Below are 22,842 nucleotides of genomic sequence, written 5' to 3' on the forward strand. Positions count from 1 at the left end.
TGGCATTTGCAGATTTTCACACTTGAGAATATTAAGGGGGTCATTCCGAGTTGTTCGCTCGTTGCCAATTTTCGCTACGCTGTGAATAGGTGGAAAATGCGCATGCGCATGATACGCAGAGCGCATGCGCTTAGTAATTTTACTAAGAACTTAGTAGATTTACTCACGAGCGAACAACGTTTTTTCCACGCTGAAGTGTTCGTAGTGTGATTGAAAGGAAGTGACTGTTTCTGGGTGGCAACTCAGCGTTTTCACTGCGTTTGCCGAAAAACGCAGGCGTGCCAAGGAAAAACGCGGGAGTGGCTGGAGAAACGGGGGAGTGGCTGGCTGAACGCAGGGCGTGTTTGTGACGTCAAACCAGGAACGAAACTGACTGAACTGATCGCTATCTGTGAGTAAGTCCGGAGCTACTCAGAAACTGCTAAGAAATTTCTATTCGCAATTCTGCTAATCTTTCGTTCGCTATTCTGCTAAGATAAGATTCACTCCCAGAGGGCGGCGGCCTAGCGTGTGCAATGCTGCTAAAAGCAGCTAGCGAGCGAACAACTCGGAGACACCCCCATTAAGTACTGTAGCTGTAGCTGCAGCTGCGCATGATCTGCGTCACCTCTGAATGAGGCCCACTGTCTCGCTGCGTCTTTCAGAACTTATTACCAGATAGACTACTGTGGAATTTTCCACGTTGGGCGCTGGCATTGAGGACTGTTGGCCGGCATGTCAGCAGGACATGATGAAGCTGTAAAGGTCTGTATACACAGCTGGGTGACAGCACGTAACTGAGGTGTAAGCCACCAGGCACGGACCCCTGTCATTCTTCAGCTTGGTGGGAGTCTGGATCCAGGGGCAGCATATGGGGTACACATTACAGGCTGGAGACCCCTTTAATACACAACTGTACAACAACCCATTCATCCGACAAATATGTTGCTGTCCTTTACTTACTTTCCTCCTTGTTTGTTGAACGCACACGCCAAGGCCACCACCTGCGACGTCGCTCGGCTTATGACTGGGACGCAGAGCATGGAATGGACCTCGAAGCCCAACATGTTGTTCAGCTGCTTGTGCTCCTCCTAGAGAGATGGAGACACAAGAGTTACTGTACCTCTCACACAGCTACATCGCTACTACATCACACAGCTATGTCACCACTACATCACTACATTACACAGCTACATCACTACTGCATCACACAGCTGTATCACTAATACATCACACAGCTGCGTCACTACTACATCATTGCTACATCACACAGCTGCATCACTACATCACACAGCTACATCACCACTACATCACACAACTATGTCACTACTACATCACACAGCTACATCACCACTACATCACACAGCTACATCACTACTACATCACACAGCTATGTCACTACTACATCACACAGCTATGTCACTACTACATCACACAGCTACTTCACTACTACATCACACAGCTATGTCACTACTACATCACACAGCTACATCACACAGCTATGTCACTACTACATCACACAGCTATGTCACTACTACATCACACAGCTACGTCACTACTACATCACACAGCTATGTCACCACTACATCACACAGCTATGTCACTACTACATCACACAGCTATGTCACTACTACATCACACAGCTATGTCACTACTACATCACACAGCTACTTCACTACTACATCACACAGCTATGTCACTACTACATCACACAGCTACTTCACTACTACATCACACAGCTATGTCACTACTACATCACACAGCTACATCACACAGCTATGTCACTACTACATCACACAGCTACATCACACAGCTATGTCACTACTACATCACACAGCTATGTCACTACTACATCACACAGCTACGTCACTACTACATCACACAGCTATGTCACTACTACATCACACAGCTACATCACTACTACATCACACAGCTATGTCACTACTACATCACACAGCTACATCACTACTACATCACACAGCTATGTCACTACTACATCACACAGCTACTTCACTACTACATCACACAGCTATGTCACTACTACATCACACAGCTACTTCACTACTACATCACACAGCTATGTCACTACTACATCACACAGCTACATCACTACTACATCACACAGCTATGTCACTGCTACATCACACAGCTACTTCACTACTACATCACACAGCTACTTCACTACTACATGACACAGCTACTTCACTACTACATCACACAGCTACATCACTACTACATCACACAGCTATGTCACTACACTGCCCTTTCTATGTCTGTTCTAGGGAAAGCCTGACATGGGACATATAGCAAAGATAGAACAAGCCCTGAACACGTAACACAACGTCCTCCCCATCCCAGGGACCCATCCACATCAGCCGGTAAACATTAGGGATGTGCCCTTGTATCGTCTGCTGCAGGCTCGCCTGCAACTTTATGCTAATGCGGCTACAAAGCCTTACCCTGGTGTACAACAGCGCGTCCGCACGTGCCAGGACTGAGATGCCCGTCACAGCTTCTATAGATGCTGCTCTACTGTCTGTGTGTCTTTAGACGCCACCATTGGTTGCACCATTTAAGCCTGCGTGTGGTAGGGCTGAGTATGGTCTCCTACGTCAGTGACTGTGCGTTTCGTTATACAACCGCTTTCAGCGACATGCTTGACTTGGCCATGACTCTTTTTAGCCACACCCCTGTTACCTCCCTGTCACCGCCCTCGCAATTCTGCTACTGTACGTCAAAGCGACACTGTAAGTATAAATCGGGACGCATGTGTGGTGCGAATCAGACGTTTGTGCAGACAAAAAACATCGTTCCCCTGCGTCCGAATCAGGCCCAGGTGACCAAACCTTCACAAGTGCAACAGGTAGCAGTATAAAGACAAATGGCATACAGTACATGCACTTTTTGATCCACCCTCCATATCTCACTGTATCATCTAATATATCACTCCACCTCTATGGTTATTACACATCGATTAGCTGTTGTTTTGTTCCTTTGTATAATTACTTCCTAAATGAAAACAGATTAAAACAAAATGCACTTATATAGATGTATCCTGTGTTTGCACATATTACGGCACGGAAGCACGAGGTTAGGCAGACCGGCCGCTGCAGCTCCGTCACTGAAGCCAGGAAACCTCCGTTGGTAGATGGAGACCCTGGCCTCAGCACTATCCCAAAACGGAGGAGATGCGCACCCCTCCCTCCCCCCGTCTCAACCCCCAAATCGCTGCAGACTATCAATCACTTGGCATCTTCAGCCATACTACGTTGCTACGGCGCAGGACCTGTACTGCACACACTGCAGAGGGACTGCACGCCATGTTTCGGCAGACCACTGGAGTAGGGTCTGGGTGTGAAGCAGTTAATGCATTTGTTGTTGTCTTGTTGTCTTGTAGCACTCCCACATATTGCAGAGATGTATCGGCTTTGCACAGCTCATTACTCTGCAGAACATTATACAGGATAGAGTACAGGGCGAGGAGAGAGCGAAACGCAGAACTAAGTTATAGGGAGAGCGGAACAGTAACACAGTCCCCATCAATGTAATGAGAGGACGCACAGCAAATCCAAACACACATCTCCTAACATGGCCCATTCCACCCAGGTGACAATGTTCTGCTCCTGTTTATTCATCATATCTGTGTTATTAGAAAGGCCCTCCAGGACATTATCTGCCAGAAGGTGCAGAGCATTGCAGAGCACTGGGAAGGGGGGACTAGAGAAGCCTAATGAAGGCTGATGCACTAATGGGTACTAAGTGCAGATTCTGGGACCGTCGCTCATTACAGTAAGTATGAGATTGTCAGCGCTGGAATATAGATGGCCGTATCTGCGCTCACAGCTGGGAAGGAGGTGATGGATAGGTGCGGAGCGCAGCCCACTCTGCATATACTTATATCTTCATTACACAGACGTCTGTACATCACCAATGTCATAGTAACGTGCTGTGCAGGATACTGCTGTTATACTTCCCTGTCTCTATGCTGGGGAAATAAACTATCACAGTTATGTCCAACCTATCTACTTATCTGATGTATTCATTCAGTATCGAAATATAATAATCTCTATTTATCGAGCCTAAACCCATGTGGAAATATGGAAACCTGTGGTAAGGGGTGGCTGGTCTACAAACTCCAACAGATAAAAGTCAAATCCTGGGGTGCAATATGTGGTGCTGACGCGTTTCACTGCTGATAAAGCTGTAGTGGTACAGTTATTCTGTGTAATAGCAGGATCTGGTGTAAGAGGTAGTGGCACAGTTATTCTGTGTAATAGCAGGATCTGGTGTAAGGGGCAGTGATACAGTTACTATGTGTAATAGCAGGATCTGGTGTAAGGGGTAGTGGCACAGTTATTCTGTGTAATAGCAGGATCTGGTGTAAGGGGTAGTGGTACAGTTATTCTGTGTAATAGCAGGATCTGGTGTAAGGGGCAGTGGTACAGTTATTATGTGTAATAGCAGGATCTGGTGTAAGGGGCAGTGGTACAGTTATTATGTGTAATAGCAGGATCTGGTGTAAGGGGTAGTGGTACAGTTATTCTGTGTAATAGCAGGATCTGGTGTTAGGGGCAGTGGTACAGTTATTCTGTGTAATAACAGGATCTGGTGTAAGGGGCAGTGGTACAGTTATTATGTGTAATAGCAGGATCTGGTGTAAGGGGCAGTGGTACAGTTATTATGTGTAATAGCAGGATCTGGTGTAAGGGGTAGTGGTACAGTTATTCTGTGTAATAGCAGGATCTGGTGTAAGGGATAGTGGTACAGTTATTCTGTGTAATAGCAGGATCTGGTGTAAGGGGCAGTGGCACAGTTATTCTGTGTAATAGCAGGATCTGGTGTAAGGGGTAGTGGTACAGTTATTCTGTGTAATAGCAGGATCTGGTGTAAGGGGCAGTGGTACAGTTATTCTGTGTAATAGCAGGATCTGGTGTAAGGGGTAGTGGTACAGTTATTATGTGTAATAGCAGGATCTTGTGTAAGGGGCAGTGGTACAGTTATTATGTGTAATAGCAGGATCTGGTGTAAGGGGCAGTGGTACAGTTATTCTGTGTAATAGCAGGATCTGGTGTAAGGGGTAGTGGTACAGTTATTCTGTGTAATAGCAGGATCTGGTGTAAGAGGCAGTGGTACAGTTATTCTGTGTAATAGCAGGATCTGGTGTAAGGGGCAGTGGTACAGTTATTCTGTGTAATAGCAGGATCTGGTGTAAGGGGTAGTGGTACAGTTATTATGTGTAATAGCAGGATCTGGTGTAAGGGGCAGTGGTACAGTTATTCTGTGTAATAGCAGGATCTGGTGTAAGGGGTAGTGGTACAGTTATTCTGTGTAATAGCAGGATCTGGTGTAAGAGGTAGTGGTACAGTTATTCTGTGTAATAGCAGGATCTGGTGTAAGGGGCAGTGGTACAGTTATGCTGTGTAATAGCAGGATCTGGTGTAAGGGGCAGTGGTACAGTTATTCTGTGTAATAGCAGGATCTGGTGTAAGGGGTAGTGGTACAGTTATTCTGTGTAATAGCAGGATCTGGTGTAAGAGGTAGTGGTACAGTTATTATATGTAATAGGATCTGGTGTAAGGGATAGTGGTACAGTTATTCTGTGTAGTAGCAGGATCTGGTGTAAGGGGTAGTGGCACAGTTATTCTGTGTAATAGCAGGATCTGGCGTAAGGGATAGTGGTACAGTTATTCTGTGTAATAGCAGGATCTGGTGTAAGGGGCAGTGGTACAGTTATTCTGTGTAGTAGCAGGATCTGGTGTAAGGGGTAGTGGCACAGTTATTCTGTGTAATAGCAGGATCTGGTGTAAGGGGCAGTGGTACAGTTATTCTGTGTAATAGCAGGATCTGGTGTAAGGGATAGTGGTACAGTTATTCTGTGTAATAGCAGGATCTGGTGTAAGGGGCAGTGGTACAGTTATTCTGTGTAATAGCAGGATCTGGTGTAAGGGGTAGTGGTACAGTTACTATGTGTAATAGCAGGATCTGGTGTAAGGGGTAGTGGTACAGTTATTCTGTGTAATAGCAGGATCTGGTGTAAGGGGTAGTGGTACAGTTATTATGTGTAATAGCAGGATCTGGTGTAAGGGGTAGTGGTACAGTTATTCTGTGTAATAGCAGGATCTGGTGTAAGAGGCAGTGGTACAGTTATTCTGTGTAATAGCAGGATCTGGTGTAAGGGGTAGTGGTACAGTTATTCTGTGTAATAGCAGGATCTGGTGTAAGGGGTAGTGGTACAGTTATTCTGTGTAATAGCAGGATCTGGTGTAAGGGGTAGTGGTACAGTTATTCTGTGTAATAGCAGGATCTGGTGTAAGGGGTAGTGGTACAGTTATTATGTGTAATAGCAGGATCTGGTGTAAGGGGTAGTGGTACAGTTATTCTGTGTAATAGCAGGATCTGGTGTAAGGTGTAGTGGCACAGTTATTCTGTGTAATAGCAGGATCTGGTGTAAGGGGCAGTGGTACAGTTACTATGTGTAATAGCAGGATCTGGTGTAAGGGGCAGTGGTACAGTTATTCTGTGTAATAGCAGGATCTGGTGTAAGGGGTAGTGGTACAGTTATTCTGTGTAATAGCAGGATCTGGTGTAAGGGGCAGTGGTACAGTTACTATGTGTAATAGCAGGATCTGGTGTAAGGGGCAGTGGTACAGTTACTATGTGTAATAGCAGGATCTGGTGTAAGGGGTAGTGGTACAGTTATTCTGTGTAATAGTAGGATCTGGTGTAAGGGGTAGTGGCACAGTTACTATGTGTAATAGCAGGATCTAGTGTAAGGGATAGTGGTACAGTTATTCTGTGTAATAGCAGGATCTGGTGTAAGGGGTAGTGGCACAGTTACTATGTGTAATAGCAGGATCTGGTGTAAGGGATAGTGGTACAGTTATTCTGTGTAATAGCAGGATCTGGTGTAAGGGGTAGTGGTACAGTTATTCTGTGTAATAGCAGGATCTGGTGTAAGGGGTAGTGGTACAGTTACTATGTGTAATAGCAGGATCTGGTGTAAGGGATAGTGGTACAGTTATTCTGTGTAATAGCAGGATCTGGTGTAAGGGGCAGTGGTACAGTTACTATGTGTAATAGCAGGATCTGGTGTAAGGGGTAGTGGCACAGTTATTCTGTGTAATAACAGGATCTGGTGTAAGGGGCAGTGGTACAGTTACTATGTGTAATAGCAGGATCTGGTGTAAGGGGTAGTGGCACAGTTATTCTGTGCAATAACAGGATCTGGTGTAAGGGGCAGTGGTACAGTTATTCTGTGTAATAGCAGGATCTGGTGTAAGGGGTAGTGGTACAGTTATTCTGTGTAATAGCAGGATCTGGTGTAAGGGGTAGTGGTACAGTTATTCTGTGTAATAGCAGGATCTGGTGTAAGAGGTAGTGGTACAGTTATTCTGTGTAATAGCAGGATCTGGTGTAAGGGGCAGTGGTACAGTTATGCTGTGTAATAGCAGGATCTGGTGTAAGGGGCAGTGGTACAGTTATTCTGTGTAATAGCAGGATCTGGTGTAAGGGGTAGTGGTACAGTTATTCTGTGTAATAGCAGGATCTGGTGTAAGAGGTAGTGGTACAGTTATTATATGTAATAGGATCTGGTGTAAGGGATAGTGGTACAGTTATTCTGTGTAGTAGCAGGATCTGGTGTAAGGGGTAGTGGCACAGTTATTCTGTGTAATAGCAGGATCTGGTGTAAGGGATAGTGGTACAGTTATTCTGTGTAATAGCAGGATCTGGTGTAAGGGGCAGTGGTACAGTTATTCTGTGTAGTAGCAGGATCTGGTGTAAGGGGTAGTGGCACAGTTATTCTGTGTAATAGCAGGATCTGGTGTAAGGGGCAGTGGTACAGTTATTCTGTGTAATAGCAGGATCTGGTGTAAGGGATAGTGGTACAGTTATTCTGTGTAATAGCAGGATCTGGTGTAAGGGGCAGTGGTACAGTTATTCTGTGTAATAGCAGGATCTGGTGTAAGGGGTAGTGGTACAGTTACTATGTGTAATAGCAGGATCTGGTGTAAGGGGTAGTGGTACAGTTATTCTGTGTAATAGCAGGATCTGGTGTAAGGGGTAGTGGTACAGTTATTATGTGTAATAGCAGGATCTGGTGTAAGGGGTAGTGGTACAGTTATTCTGTGTAATAGCAGGATCTGGTGTAAGAGGCAGTGGTACAGTTATTCTGTGTAATAGCAGGATCTGGTGTAAGGGGTAGTGGTACAGTTATTCTGTGTAATAGCAGGATCTGGTGTAAGGGGTAGTGGTACAGTTATTATGTGTAATAGCAGGATCTGGTGTAAGGGGTAGTGGTACAGTTATTCTGTGTAATAGCAGGATCTGGTGTAAGAGGCAGTGGTACAGTTATTCTGTGTAATAGCAGGATCTGGTGTAAGGTGTAGTGGCACAGTTATTCTGTGTAATAGCAGGATCTGGTGTAAGGGGCAGTGGTACAGTTACTATGTGTAATAGCAGGATCTGGTGTAAGAGGTAGTGGCACAGTTATTCTGTGTAATAACAGGATCTGGTGTAAGGGGCAGTGGTACAGTTACTATGTGTAATAGCAGGATCTGGTGTAAGGGGTAGTGGCACAGTTATTCTGTGTAATAGCAGGATCTGGTGTAAGGGGCAGTGGTACAGTTATTCTGTGTAATAGCAGGATCTGGTGTAAGGGGCAGTGGCACAGTTATGCTGTGTAATAACAGGATCTGGTGTAAGGGGTAGTGGCACAGTTATTCTGTGTAATAGCAGGATCTGGTGTAAGGGGTAGTGGCACAGTTATTCTGTGTAATAGCAGGATCTGGTGTAAGGGGTAGTGGTACAGTTACTATGTGTAATAGCAGGATCTGGTGTAAGGGGCAGTGGTACAGTTATTCTGTGTAACAGCAGGATCTGGTGTAAGGGGTAGTGGTACAGTTATTCTGTGTAATAGCAGGATCTGGTGTAAGGGGCAGTGGTACAGTTACTATGTGTAATAGCAGGATCTGGTGTAAGGGGCAGTGGTACAGTTACTCTGTGTAATAGCAGGATCTGGTGTAAGGGGCAGTGGTACAGTTATTCTGTGTAATAGCAGGATCTGGTGTAATGGGTAGTGGTACAGTTATTCTGTGTAATAGCAGGATCTGGTGTAAGGGGTAGTGGTACAGTTATTCTGTGTAATAGCAGGATCTGGTGTAAGGGGTAGTGGCACAGTTATTCTGTGTAATAGCAGGATCTGGTGTAAGGGGCAGTGGCACAGTTATTCTGTGTAATAGCAGGATCTGGTGTAAGGGGTAGTGGTACAGTTATTATGTGTAATAGCAGGATCTGGTGTAAGGGGTAGTGGTACAGTTATTCTGTGTAATAGCAGGATCTGGTGTAAGGGGCAGTGGCACAGTTATTCTGTGTAATAGCAGGATCTGGTGTAAGGGGCAGTGGCACAGTTATTCTGTGTAATAGCAGGATCTGGTGTAAGGGGCAGTGGTACAGTTATTCTGTGTAATAGCAGGATCTGGTGTAAGGGGTAGTGGCACAGTTATGCTGTGTAATAGCAGGATCTGGTGTAAGAGGTAGTGGTACAGTTATTCTGTGTAATAGCAGGATCTGGTGTAAGGGGCAGTGGTACAGTTACTATGTGTAATAGCAGGATCTGGTGTAAGGGGTAGTGGCACAGTTATTCTGTGTAATAGCAGGATCTGGTGTAAGGGGTAGTGGCACAGTTATTCTGTGTAATAGCAGGATCTGGTGTAAGGGGTAGTGGTACAGTTATTCTGTGTAATAGCAGGATCTGGTGTAAGGGGCAGTGGTACAGTTATTCTGTGTAATAGCAGGATCTGGTGTAAGGGTAGTGGTACAGTTATGCTGTGTAATAACAGGATCTGGTGTAAGGGGTAGTGGCACAGTTATTCTGTGTAATAGCAGGATCTGGTGTAAGGGGCAGTGGCACAGTTATTCTGTGTAATAGCAGGATCTGGTGTAAGGGGTAGTGGCACAGTTATTCTGTGTAATAACAGGATCTGGTGTAAGGGGCAGTGGTACAGTTACTATGTGTAATAGCAGGATCTGGTGTAAGGGGCAGTGGCACAGTTATTCTGTGTAATAGCAGGATCTGGTGTAAGGGGTAGTGGTACAGTTATTCTGTGTAATAGCAGGATCTGGTGTAAGGGGTAGTGGTACAGTTATTATGTGTAATAGCAGGATCTGGTGTAAGGGGTAGTGGCACAGTTATTCTGTGTAATAGCAGGATCTGGTGTAAGGGGTAGTGGCACAGTTATGCTGTGTAGTAGCAGGATCTGGTGTAAGAGGTAGTGGCACAGTTATTATGTGTAATAGCAGGATCTGGTGTAAGGGGCAGTGGTACAGTTATTCTGTGTAATAGCAGGATCTGGTGTAAGGGGTAGTGGCACAGTTATTCTGTGTAATAGCAGGATCTGGTGTAAGGGTAGTGGTACAGTTATTCTGTGTAATAGCAGGATCTGGTGTAAGGGGTAGTGGCACAGTTATTCTGTGTAATAGCAGGATCTGGTGTAAGGGTAGTGGTACAGTTATTCTGTGTAATAGCAGGATCTGGTGTAAGGGGTAGTGGTACAGTTATTCTGTGTAATAGCAGGATCTGGTGTAAGGGGCAGTGGTACAGTTATTCTGTGTAATAGCAGGATCTGGTGTAAGGGGTAGTGGCACAGTTATTCTGTGTAATAGCAGGATCTGGTGTAAGGGTAGTGGTACAGTTATTCTGTGTAATAGCAGGATCTGGTGTAAGAGGTAGTGGCACAGTTATTCTGTGTAATAACAGGATCTGGTGTAAGGGGCAGTGGTACAGTTACTATGTGTAATAGCAGGATCTGGTGTAAGGGGTAGTGGCACAGTTATTCTGTGTAATAGCAGGATCTGGTGTAAGGGGCAGTGGTACAGTTATTCTGTGTAATAGCAGGATCTGGTGTAAGGGGCAGTGGCACAGTTATGCTGTGTAATAACAGGATCTGGTGTAAGGGGTAGTGGCACAGTTATTCTGTGTAATAGCAGGATCTGGTGTAAGGGGTAGTGGCACAGTTATTCTGTGTAATAGCAGGATCTGGTGTAAGGGGTAGTGGTACAGTTACTATGTGTAATAGCAGGATCTGGTGTAAGGGGCAGTGGTACAGTTATTCTGTGTAACAGCAGGATCTGGTGTAAGGGGTAGTGGTACAGTTATTCTGTGTAATAGCAGGATCTGGTGTAAGGGGCAGTGGTACAGTTACTATGTGTAATAGCAGGATCTGGTGTAAGGGGCAGTGGTACAGTTACTCTGTGTAATAGCAGGATCTGGTGTAAGGGGCAGTGGTATAGTTATTCTGTGTAATAGCAGGATCTGGTGTAAGGGGTAGTGGCACAGTTATTCTGTGTAATAACAGGATCTGGTGTAAGGGGTAGTGGCACAGTTATTCTGTGTAATAGCAGGATCTGGTGTAAGGGGCAGTGGTACAGTTACTATGTGTAATAGCAGGATCTGGTGTAAGGGGTAGTGGTACAGTTATTCTGTGTAATAGCAGGATCTGGTGTAAGCGGCAGTGGTACAGTTACTATGTGTAATAGCAGGATCTGGTGTAAGGGGCAGTGGTACAGTTACTCTGTGTAATAGCAGGATCTGGTGTAAGGGGCAGTGGTATAGTTATTCTGTGTAATAGCAGGATCTGGTGTAAGGGGCAGTGGCACAGTTATTCTGTGTAATAGCAGGATCTGGTGTAAGGGGCAGTGGCACAGTTATTCTGTGTAATAGCAGGATCTGGTGTAAGGGGTAGTGGTACAGTTATTATGTGTAATAGCAGGATCTGGTGTAAGGGGTAGTGGTACAGTTATTCTGTGTAATAGCAGGATCTGGTGTAAGGGGCAGTGGCACAGTTATTCTGTGTAATAGCAGGATCTGGTGTAAGGGGTAGTGGCACAGTTATTCTGTGTAATAACAGGATCTGGTGTAAGGGGCAGTGGTACAGTTACTATGTGTAATAGCAGGATCTGGTGTAAGGGGCAGTGGCACAGTTATTCTGTGTAATAGCAGGATCTGGTGTAAGGGGTAGTGGTACAGTTATTCTGTGTAATAGCAGGATCTGGTGTAAGGGGTAGTGGTACAGTTATTATGTGTAATAGCAGGATCTGGTGTAAGGGGTAGTGGCACAGTTATTCTGTGTAATAGCAGGATCTGGTGTAAGGGGTAGTGGCACAGTTATGCTGTGTAGTAGCAGGATCTGGTGTAAGAGGTAGTGGCACAGTTATTATGTGTAATAGCAGGATCTGGTGTAAGGGGCAGTGGTACAGTTATTCTGTGTAATAGCAGGATCTGGTGTAAGGGGTAGTGGCACAGTTATTCTGTGTAATAGCAGGATCTGGTGTAAGGGTAGTGGTACAGTTATTCTGTGTAATAGCAGGATCTGGTGTAAGGGGTAGTGGCACAGTTATTCTGTGTAATAGCAGGATCTGGTGTAAGGGTAGTGGTACAGTTATTCTGTGTAATAGCAGGATCTGGTGTAAGGGGCAGTGGTACAGTTATTCTGTGTAATAGCAGGATCTGGTGTAAGGGGTAGTGGCACAGTTATTCTGTGTAATAGCAGGATCTGGTGTAAGGGTAGTGGTACAGTTATTCTGTGTAATAGCAGGATCTGGTGTAAGAGGTAGTGGCACAGTTATTCTGTGTAATAACAGGATCTGGTGTAAGGGGCAGTGGTACAGTTACTATGTGTAATAGCAGGATCTGGTGTAAGGGGTAGTGGCACAGTTATTCTGTGTAATAGCAGGATCTGGTGTAAGGGGCAGTGGTACAGTTATTCTGTGTAATAGCAGGATCTGGTGTAAGGGGCAGTGGCACAGTTATGCTGTGTAATAACAGGATCTGGTGTAAGGGGTAGTGGCACAGTTATTCTGTGTAATAGCAGGATCTGGTGTAAGGGGTAGTGGCACAGTTATTCTGTGTAATAGCAGGATCTGGTGTAAGGGGTAGTGGTACAGTTACTATGTGTAATAGCAGGATCTGGTGTAAGGGGCAGTGGTACAGTTATTCTGTGTAACAGCAGGATCTGGTGTAAGGGGTAGTGGTACAGTTATTCTGTGTAATAGCAGGATCTGGTGTAAGGGGCAGTGGTACAGTTACTATGTGTAATAGCAGGATCTGGTGTAAGGGGCAGTGGTACAGTTACTCTGTGTAATAGCAGGATCTGGTGTAAGGGGCAGTGGTACAGTTATTCTGTGTAATAGCAGGATCTGGTGTAAGAGGTAGTGGTACAGTTATTCTGTGTAATAGCAGGATCTGGTGTAAGGGGTAGTGGTACAGTTATTCTGTGTAATAGCAGGATCTGGTGTAAGGGGTAGTGGCACAGTTATTCTGTGTAATAGCAGGATCTGGTGTAAGGGGCAGTGGCACAGTTATTCTGTGTAATAGCAGGATCTGGTGTAAGGGGTAGTGGTACAGTTATTATGTGTAATAGCAGGATCTGGTGTAAGGGGTAGTGGTACAGTTATTCTGTGTAATAGCAGGATCTGGTGTAAGGGGCAGTGGCACAGTTATTCTGTGTAATAGCAGGATCTGGTGTAAGGGGCAGTGGCACAGTTATTCTGTGTAATAGCAGGATCTGGTGTAAGGGGCAGTGGTACAGTTATTCTGTGTAATAGCAGGATCTGGTGTAAGGGGTAGTGGCACAGTTATGCTGTGTAATAGCAGGATCTGGTGTAAGAGGTAGTGGTACAGTTATTCTGTGTAATAGCAGGATCTGGTGTAAGGGGCAGTGGTACAGTTACTATGTGTAATAGCAGGATCTGGTGTAAGGGGTAGTGGCACAGTTATTCTGTGTAATAACAGGATCTGGTGTAAGGGGCAGTGGTACAGTTACTATGTGTAATAGCAGGATCTGGTGTAAGGGGTAGTGGCACAGTTATTCTGTGTAATAACAGGATCTGGTGTAAGGGGCAGTGGTACAGTTATTCTGTGTAATAGCAGGATCTGGTGTAAGGGGTAGTGGTACAGTTATTCTGTGTAATAGCAGGATCTGGTGTAAGGGGTAGTGGTACAGTTATTCTGTGTAATAGCAGGATCTGGTGTAAGGGGCAGTGGTACAGTTATTCTGTGTAATAGCAGGATCTGGTGTAAGGGGTAGTGGCACAGTTATTCTGTGTAATAGCAGGATCTGGTGTAAGGGTAGTGGTACAGTTATTCTGTGTAATAGCAGGATCTGGTGTAAGGGTAGTGGTACAGTTATTATGTGTAATAGCAGGATCTGGTGTAAGGGGTAGTGGTACAGTTATTCTGTGTAATAGCAGGATCTGGTGTAAGGGGCAGTGGCACAGTTATTCTGTGTAATAGCAGAATCTGGTGTAAGGGGTAGTGGCACAGTTATTCTGTGTAATAGCAGGATCTGGTGTAAGGGGTAGTGGCACAGTTATTCTGTGTAATAGCAGGATCTGGTGTAAGGGGTAGTGGTACAGTTATTCTGTGTAATAGCAGGATCTGGTGTAAGGGGCAGTGGTACAGTTATTCTGTGTAATAGCAGGATCTGGTGTAAGGGTAGTGGTACAGTTATGCTGTGTAATAACAGGATCTGGTGTAAGGGGTAGTGGCACAGTTATTCTGTGTAATAGCAGGATCTGGTGTAAGGGGTAGTGGCACAGTTATTCTGTGTAATAGCAGGATCTGGTGTAAGGGTAGTGGTACAGTTATGCTGTGTAATAACAGGATCTGGTGTAAGGGGTAGTGGCACAGTTATTCTGTGTAATAGCAGGATCTGGTGTAAGGGGCAGTGGTACAGTTACTATGTGTAATAGCAGGATCTGGTGTAAGGGGTAGTGGTACAGTTATTCTGTGTAATAGCAGGATCTGGTGTAAGCGGCAGTGGTACAGTTACTATGTGTAATAGCAGGATCTGGTGTAAGGGGCAGTGGTACAGTTACTCTGTGTAATAGCAGGATCTGGTGTAAGGGGCAGTGGTATAGTTATTCTGTGTAATAGCAGGATCTGGTGTAAGGGGCAGTGGCACAGTTATTCTGTGTAATAGCAGGATCTGGTGTAAGGGGCAGTGGCACAGTTATTCTGTGTAATAGCAGGATCTGGTGTAAGGGGTAGTGGTACAGTTATTATGTGTAATAGCAGGATCTGGTGTAAGGGGTAGTGGTACAGTTATTCTGTGTAATAGCAGGATCTGGTGTAAGGGGCAGTGGCACAGTTATTCTGTGTAATAGCAGGATCTGGTGTAAGGGGTAGTGGCACAGTTATTCTGTGTAATAACAGGATCTGGTGTAAGGGGCAGTGGTACAGTTACTATGTGTAATAGCAGGATCTGGTGTAAGGGGCAGTGGCACAGTTATTCTGTGTAATAGCAGGATCTGGTGTAAGGGGTAGTGGTACAGTTATTCTGTGTAATAGCAGGATCTGGTGTAAGGGGTAGTGGTACAGTTATTATGTGTAATAGCAGGATCTGGTGTAAGGGGTAGTGGCACAGTTATTCTGTGTAATAGCAGGATCTGGTGTAAGGGGTAGTGGCACAGTTATGCTGTGTAGTAGCAGGATCTGGTGTAAGAGGTAGTGGCACAGTTATTATGTGTAATAGCAGGATCTGGTGTAAGGGGCAGTGGTACAGTTATTCTGTGTAATAGCAGGATCTGGTGTAAGGGGTAGTGGCACAGTTATTCTGTGTAATAGCAGGATCTGGTGTAAGGGTAGTGGTACAGTTATTCTGTGTAATAGCAGGATCTGGTGTAAGGGGTAGTGGCACAGTTATTCTGTGTAATAGCAGGATCTGGTGTAAGGGTAGTGGTACAGTTATTCTGTGTAATAGCAGGATCTGGTGTAAGGGGCAGTGGTACAGTTATTCTGTGTAATAGCAGGATCTGGTGTAAGGGGTAGTGGCACAGTTATTCTGTGTAATAGCAGGATCTGGTGTAAGGGTAGTGGTACAGTTATTCTGTGTAATAGCAGGATCTGGTGTAAGAGGTAGTGGCACAGTTATTCTGTGTAATAACAGGATCTGGTGTAAGGGGCAGTGGTACAGTTACTATGTGTAATAGCAGGATCTGGTGTAAGGGGCAGTGGTACAGTTACTCTGTGTAATAGCAGGATCTGGTGTAAGGGGCAGTGGTACAGTTATTCTGTGTAATAGCAGGATCTGGTGTAAGAGGTAGTGGTACAGTTATTCTGTGTAATAGCAGGATCTGGTGTAAGGGGTAGTGGTACAGTTATTCTGTGTAATAGCAGGATCTGGTGTAAGGGGCAGTGGTACAGTTATTCTGTGTAATAGCAGGATCTGGTGTAAGGGGTAGTGGCACAGTTATTCTGTGTAATAGCAGGATCTGGTGTAAGGGTAGTGGTACAGTTATTCTGTGTAATAGCAGGATCTGGTGTAAGGGTAGTGGTACAGTTATTATGTGTAATAGCAGGATCTGGTGTAAGGGGTAGTGGTACAGTTATTCTGTGTAATAGCAGGATCTGGTGTAAGGGGCAGTGGCACAGTTATTCTGTGTAATAGCAGAATCTGGTGTAAGGGGTAGTGGCACAGTTATTCTGTGTAATAGCAGGATCTGGTGTAAGGGGTAGTGGCACAGTTATTCTGTGTAATAGCAGGATCTGGTGTAAGGGGTAGTGGTACAGTTATTCTGTGTAATAGCAGGATCTGGTGTAAGGGGCAGTGGTACAGTTATTCTGTGTAATAGCAGGATCTGGTGTAAGGGTAGTGGTACAGTTATGCTGTGTAATAACAGGATCTGGTGTAAGGGGTAGTGGCACAGTTATTCTGTGTAATAGCAGGATCTGGTGTAAGGGGTAGTGGCACAGTTATTCTGTGTAATAGCAGGATCTGGTGTAAGGGTAGTGGTACAGTTATGCTGTGTAATAACAGGATCTGGTGTAAGGGGTAGTGGCACAGTTATTCTGTGTAATAGCAGGATCTGGTGTAAGGGGCAGTGGTACAGTTACTATGTGTAATAGCAGGATCTGGTGTAAGGGGTAGTGGTACAGTTATTCTGTGTAATAGCAGGATCTGGTGTAAGCGGCAGTGGTACAGTTACTATGTGTAATAGCAGGATCTGGTGTAAGGGGCAGTGGTACAGTTACTCTGTGTAATAGCAGGATCTGGTGTAAGGGGCAGTGGTATAGTTATTCTGTGTAATAGCAGGATCTGGTGTAAGGGGCAGTGGCACAGTTATTCTGTGTAATAGCAGGATCTGGTGTAAGGGGCAGTGGCACAGTTATTCTGTGTAATAGCAGGATCTGGTGTAAGGGGTAGTGGTACAGTTATTATGTGTAATAGCAGGATCTGGTGTAAGGGGTAGTGGTACAGTTATTCTGTGTAATAGCAGGATCTGGTGTAAGGGGCAGTGGCACAGTTATTCTGTGTAATAGCAGGATCTGGTGTAAGGGGTAGTGGCACAGTTATTCTGTGTAATAACAGGATCTGGTGTAAGGGGCAGTGGTACAGTTACTATGTGTAATAGCAGGATCTGGTGTAAGGGGCAGTGGCACAGTTATTCTGTGTAATAGCAGGATCTGGTGTAAGGGGTAGTGGTACAGTTATTCTGTGTAATAGCAGGATCTGGTGTAAGGGGTAGTGGTACAGTTATTATGTGTAATAGCAGGATCTGGTGTAAGGGGTAGTGGCACAGTTATTCTGTGTAATAGCAGGATCTGGTGTAAGGGGTAGTGGCACAGTTATGCTGTGTAGTAGCAGGATCTGGTGTAAGAGGTAGTGGCACAGTTATTATGTGTAATAGCAGGATCTGGTGTAAGGGGCAGTGGTACAGTTATTCTGTGTAATAGCAGGATCTGGTGTAAGGGGTAGTGGCACAGTTATTCTGTGTAATAGCAGGATCTGGTGTAAGGGTAGTGGTACAGTTATTCTGTGTAATAGCAGGATCTGGTGTAAGGGGTAGTGGCACAGTTATTCTGTGTAATAGCAGGATCTGGTGTAAGGGTAGTGGTACAGTTATTCTGTGTAATAGCAGGATCTGGTGTAAGGGGCAGTGGTACAGTTATTCTGTGTAATAGCAGGATCTGGTGTAAGGGGTAGTGGCACAGTTATTCTGTGTAATAGCAGGATCTGGTGTAAGGGTAGTGGTACAGTTATTCTGTGTAATAGCAGGATCTGGTGTAAGAGGTAGTGGCACAGTTATTCTGTGTAATAACAGGATCTGGTGTAAGGGGCAGTGGTACAGTTACTATGTGTAATAGCAGGATCTGGTGTAAGGGGCAGTGGTACAGTTACTCTGTGTAATAGCAGGATCTGGTGTAAGGGGCAGTGGTACAGTTATTCTGTGTAATAGCAGGATCTGGTGTAAGAGGTAGTGGTACAGTTATTCTGTGTAATAGCAGGATCTGGTGTAAGGGGTAGTGGTACAGTTATTCTGTGTAATAGCAGGATCTGGTGTAAGGGGTAGTGGCACAGTTATTCTGTGTAATAGCAGGATCTGGTGTAAGGGGCAGTGGCACAGTTATTCTGTGTAATAGCAGGATCTGGTGTAAGGGGTAGTGGTACAGTTATTATGTGTAATAGCAGGATCTGGTGTAAGGGGTAGTGGTACAGTTATTCTGTGTAATAGCAGGATCTGGTGTAAGGGGCAGTGGCACAGTTATTCTGTGTAATAGCAGGATCTGGTGTAAGGGGCAGTGGCACAGTTATTCTGTGTAATAGCAGGATCTGGTGTAAGGGGCAGTGGTACAGTTATTCTGTGTAATAGCAGGATCTGGTGTAAGGGGTAGTGGCACAGTTATGCTGTGTAATAGCAGGATCTGGTGTAAGAGGTAGTGGTACAGTTATTCTGTGTAATAGCAGGATCTGGTGTAAGGGGCAGTGGTACAGTTACTATGTGTAATAGCAGGATCTGGTGTAAGGGGTAGTGGCACAGTTATTCTGTGTAATAACAGGATCTGGTGTAAGGGGCAGTGGTACAGTTACTATGTGTAATAGCAGGATCTGGTGTAAGGGGTAGTGGCACAGTTATTCTGTGTAATAACAGGATCTGGTGTAAGGGGCAGTGGTACAGTTATTCTGTGTAATAGCAGGATCTGGTGTAAGGGGTAGTGGTACAGTTATTCTGTGTAATAGCAGGATCTGGTGTAAGGGGTAGTGGTACAGTTATTCTGTGTAATAGCAGGATCTGGTGTAAGGGGCAGTGGTACAGTTATTCTGTGTAATAGCAGGATCTGGTGTAAGGGGTAGTGGCACAGTTATTCTGTGTAATAGCAGGATCTGGTGTAAGGGTAGTGGTACAGTTATTCTGTGTAATAGCAGGATCTGGTGTAAGGGTAGTGGTACAGTTATTATGTGTAATAGCAGGATCTGGTGTAAGGGGTAGTGGTACAGTTATTCTGTGTAATAGCAGGATCTGGTGTAAGGGGCAGTGGCACAGTTATTCTGTGTAATAGCAGAATCTGGTGTAAGGGGTAGTGGCACAGTTATTCTGTGTAATAGCAGGATCTGGTGTAAGGGGTAGTGGCACAGTTATTCTGTGTAATAGCAGGATCTGGTGTAAGGGGTAGTGGTACAGTTATTCTGTGTAATAGCAGGATCTGGTGTAAGGGGCAGTGGTACAGTTATTCTGTGTAATAGCAGGATCTGGTGTAAGGGTAGTGGTACAGTTATGCTGTGTAATAACAGGATCTGGTGTAAGGGGTAGTGGCACAGTTATTCTGTGTAATAGCAGGATCTGGTGTAAGGGGTAGTGGCACAGTTATTCTGTGTAATAGCAGGATCTGGTGTAAGGGTAGTGGTACAGTTATGCTGTGTAATAACAGGATCTGGTGTAAGGGGTAGTGGCACAGTTATTCTGTGTAATAGCAGGATCTGGTGTAAGGGGCAGTGGTACAGTTACTATGTGTAATAGCAGGATCTGGTGTAAGGGGTAGTGGTACAGTTATTCTGTGTAATAGCAGGATCTGGTGTAAGCGGCAGTGGTACAGTTACTATGTGTAATAGCAGGATCTGGTGTAAGGGGCAGTGGTACAGTTACTCTGTGTAATAGCAGGATCTGGTGTAAGGGGCAGTGGTATAGTTATTCTGTGTAATAGCAGGATCTGGTGTAAGGGGCAGTGGCACAGTTATTCTGTGTAATAGCAGGATCTGGTGTAAGGGGCAGTGGCACAGTTATTCTGTGTAATAGCAGGATCTGGTGTAAGGGGTAGTGGTACAGTTATTATGTGTAATAGCAGGATCTGGTGTAAGGGGTAGTGGTACAGTTATTCTGTGTAATAGCAGGATCTGGTGTAAGGGGCAGTGGCACAGTTATTCTGTGTAATAGCAGGATCTGGTGTAAGGGGTAGTGGCACAGTTATTCTGTGTAATAACAGGATCTGGTGTAAGGGGCAGTGGTACAGTTACTATGTGTAATAGCAGGATCTGGTGTAAGGGGCAGTGGCACAGTTATTCTGTGTAATAGCAGGATCTGGTGTAAGGGGTAGTGGTACAGTTATTCTGTGTAATAGCAGGATCTGGTGTAAGGGGTAGTGGTACAGTTATTATGTGTAATAGCAGGATCTGGTGTAAGGGGTAGTGGCACAGTTATTCTGTGTAATAGCAGGATCTGGTGTAAGGGGTAGTGGCACAGTTATGCTGTGTAGTAGCAGGATCTGGTGTAAGAGGTAGTGGCACAGTTATTATGTGTAATAGCAGGATCTGGTGTAAGGGGCAGTGGTACAGTTATTCTGTGTAATAGCAGGATCTGGTGTAAGGGGTAGTGGCACAGTTATTCTGTGTAATAGCAGGATCTGGTGTAAGGGTAGTGGTACAGTTATTCTGTGTAATAGCAGGATCTGGTGTAAGGGGTAGTGGCACAGTTATTCTGTGTAATAGCAGGATCTGGTGTAAGGGTAGTGGTACAGTTATTCTGTGTAATAGCAGGATCTGGTGTAAGGGGTAGTGGTACAGTTATTCTGTGTAATAGCAGGATCTGGTGTAAGGGGTAGTGGCACAGTTATTCTGTGTAATAGCAGGATCTGGTGTAAGGGGCAGTGGCACAGTTATTCTGTGTAATAGCAGGATCTGGTGTAAGGGGTAGTGGTACAGTTATTATGTGTAATAGCAGGATCTGGTGTAAGGGGTAGTGGTACAGTTATTCTGTGTAATAGCAGGATCTGGTGTAAGGGGCAGTGGCACAGTTATTCTGTGTAATAGCAGGATCTGGTGTAAGGGGCAGTGGCACAGTTATTCTGTGTAATAGCAGGATCTGGTGTAAGGGGCAGTGGTACAGTTATTCTGTGTAATAAAAGGATCTGGTGTAAGGGGTAGTGGCACAGTTATGCTGTGTAATAGCAGGATCTGGTGTAAGAGGTAGTGGTACAGTTATTCTGTGTAATAGCAGGATCTGGTGTAAGGGGCAGTGGTACAGTTACTATGTGTAATAGCAGGATCTGGTGTAAGGGGTAGTGGCACAGTTATTCTGTGTAATAACAGGATCTGGTGTAAGGGGCAGTGGTACAGTTACTATGTGTAATAGCAGGATCTGGTGTAAGGGGTAGTGGCACAGTTATTCTGTGTAATAACAGGATCTGGTGTAAGGGGCAGTGGTACAGTTATTCTGTGTAATAGCAGGATCTGGTGTAAGGGGTAGTGGTACAGTTATTCTGTGTAATAGCAGGATCTGGTGTAAGGGGTAGTGGTACAGTTATTCTGTGTAATAGCAGGATCTGGTGTAAGGGGCAGTGGTACAGTTATTCTGTGTAATAGCAGGATCTGGTGTAAGGGGTAGTGGCACAGTTATTCTGTGTAATAGCAGGATCTGGTGTAAGGGTAGTGGTACAGTTATTCTGTGTAATAGCAGGATCTGGTGTAAGGGTAGTGGTACAGTTATTATGTGTAATAGCAGGATCTGGTGTAAGGGGTAGTGGTACAGTTATTCTGTGTAATAGCAGGATCTGGTGTAAGGGTAGTGGTACAGTTATTCTGTGTAATAGCAGGATCTGGTGTAAGGGGCAGTGGTACAGTTATTCTGTGTAATAGCAGGATCTGGTGTAAGGGGTAGTGGCACAGTTATTCTGTGTAATAGCAGGATCTGGTGTAAGGGTAGTGGTACAGTTATTCTGTGTAATAGCAGGATCTGGTGTAAGGGGTAGTGGCACAGTTATTCTGTGTAATAGCAGGATCTGGTGTAAGGGGTAGTGGCACAGTTATGCTGTGTAGTAGCAGGATCTGGTGTAAGAGGTAGTGGCACAGTTATTATGTGTAATAGCAGGATCTGGTGTAAGGGGCAGTGGTACAGTTATTCTGTGTAATAGCAGGATCTGGTGTAAGGGGTAGTGGCACAGTTATTCTGTGTAATAGCAGGATCTGGTGTAAGGGTAGTGGTACAGTTATTCTGTGTAATAGCAGGATCTGGTGTAAGGGGTAGTGGCACAGTTATTCTGTGTAATAGCAGGATCTGGTGTAAGGGTAGTGGTACAGTTATTCTGTGTAATAGCAGGATCTGGTGTAAGGGGCAGTGGTACAGTTATTCTGTGTAATAGCAGGATCTGGTGTAAGGGGTAGTGGCACAGTTATTCTGTGTAATAGCAGGATCTGGTGTAAGGGTAGTGGTACAGTTATTCTGTGTAATAGCAGGATCTGGTGTAAGAGGTAGTGGCACAGTTATTCTGTGTAATAACAGGATCTGGTGTAAGGGGCAGTGGTACAGTTACTATGTGTAATAGCAGGATCTGGTGTAAGGGGTAGTGGCACAGTTATTCTGTGTAATAGCAGGATCTGGTGTAAGGGGCAGTGGTACAGTTATTCTGTGTAATAGCAGGATCTGGTGTAAGGGGCAGTGGCACAGTTATGCTGTGTAATAACAGGATCTGGTGTAAGGGGTAGTGGCACAGTTATTCTGTGTAATAGCAGGATCTGGTGTAAGGGGTAGTGGCACAGTTATTCTGTGTAATAGCAGGATCTGGTGTAAGGGGTAGTGGTACAGTTACTATGTGTA

The 22,842-nt window shown here is 45.0% G+C and overlaps 1 protein-coding gene across 1 annotated transcript in view; it reads right to left on the reverse strand.

Annotated features, from left to right (window-relative positions):
* Positions 1 to 942: 942 nt before the first annotated feature.
* LOC135000242 (cGMP-dependent 3',5'-cyclic phosphodiesterase-like) overlaps positions 943 to 22,842 on the reverse strand; it is a gene marked incomplete at both ends in the record, with an annotated part of 50,891 nt that continues 28,991 nt past the window's right edge. The window contains one exon of the mRNA XM_063951488.1: positions 943 to 1,070. Coding sequence (XP_063807558.1) covers positions 943 to 1,070 — 128 coding nt within the window. The remainder of the gene's footprint in view (positions 1,071 to 22,842) is intronic.

Source organism: Pseudophryne corroboree, unplaced genomic scaffold (assembly GCF_028390025.1).
Source record: "Pseudophryne corroboree isolate aPseCor3 unplaced genomic scaffold, aPseCor3.hap2 scaffold_1530, whole genome shotgun sequence".
Taxonomy (NCBI): domain Eukaryota; kingdom Metazoa; phylum Chordata; class Amphibia; order Anura; family Myobatrachidae; genus Pseudophryne; species Pseudophryne corroboree.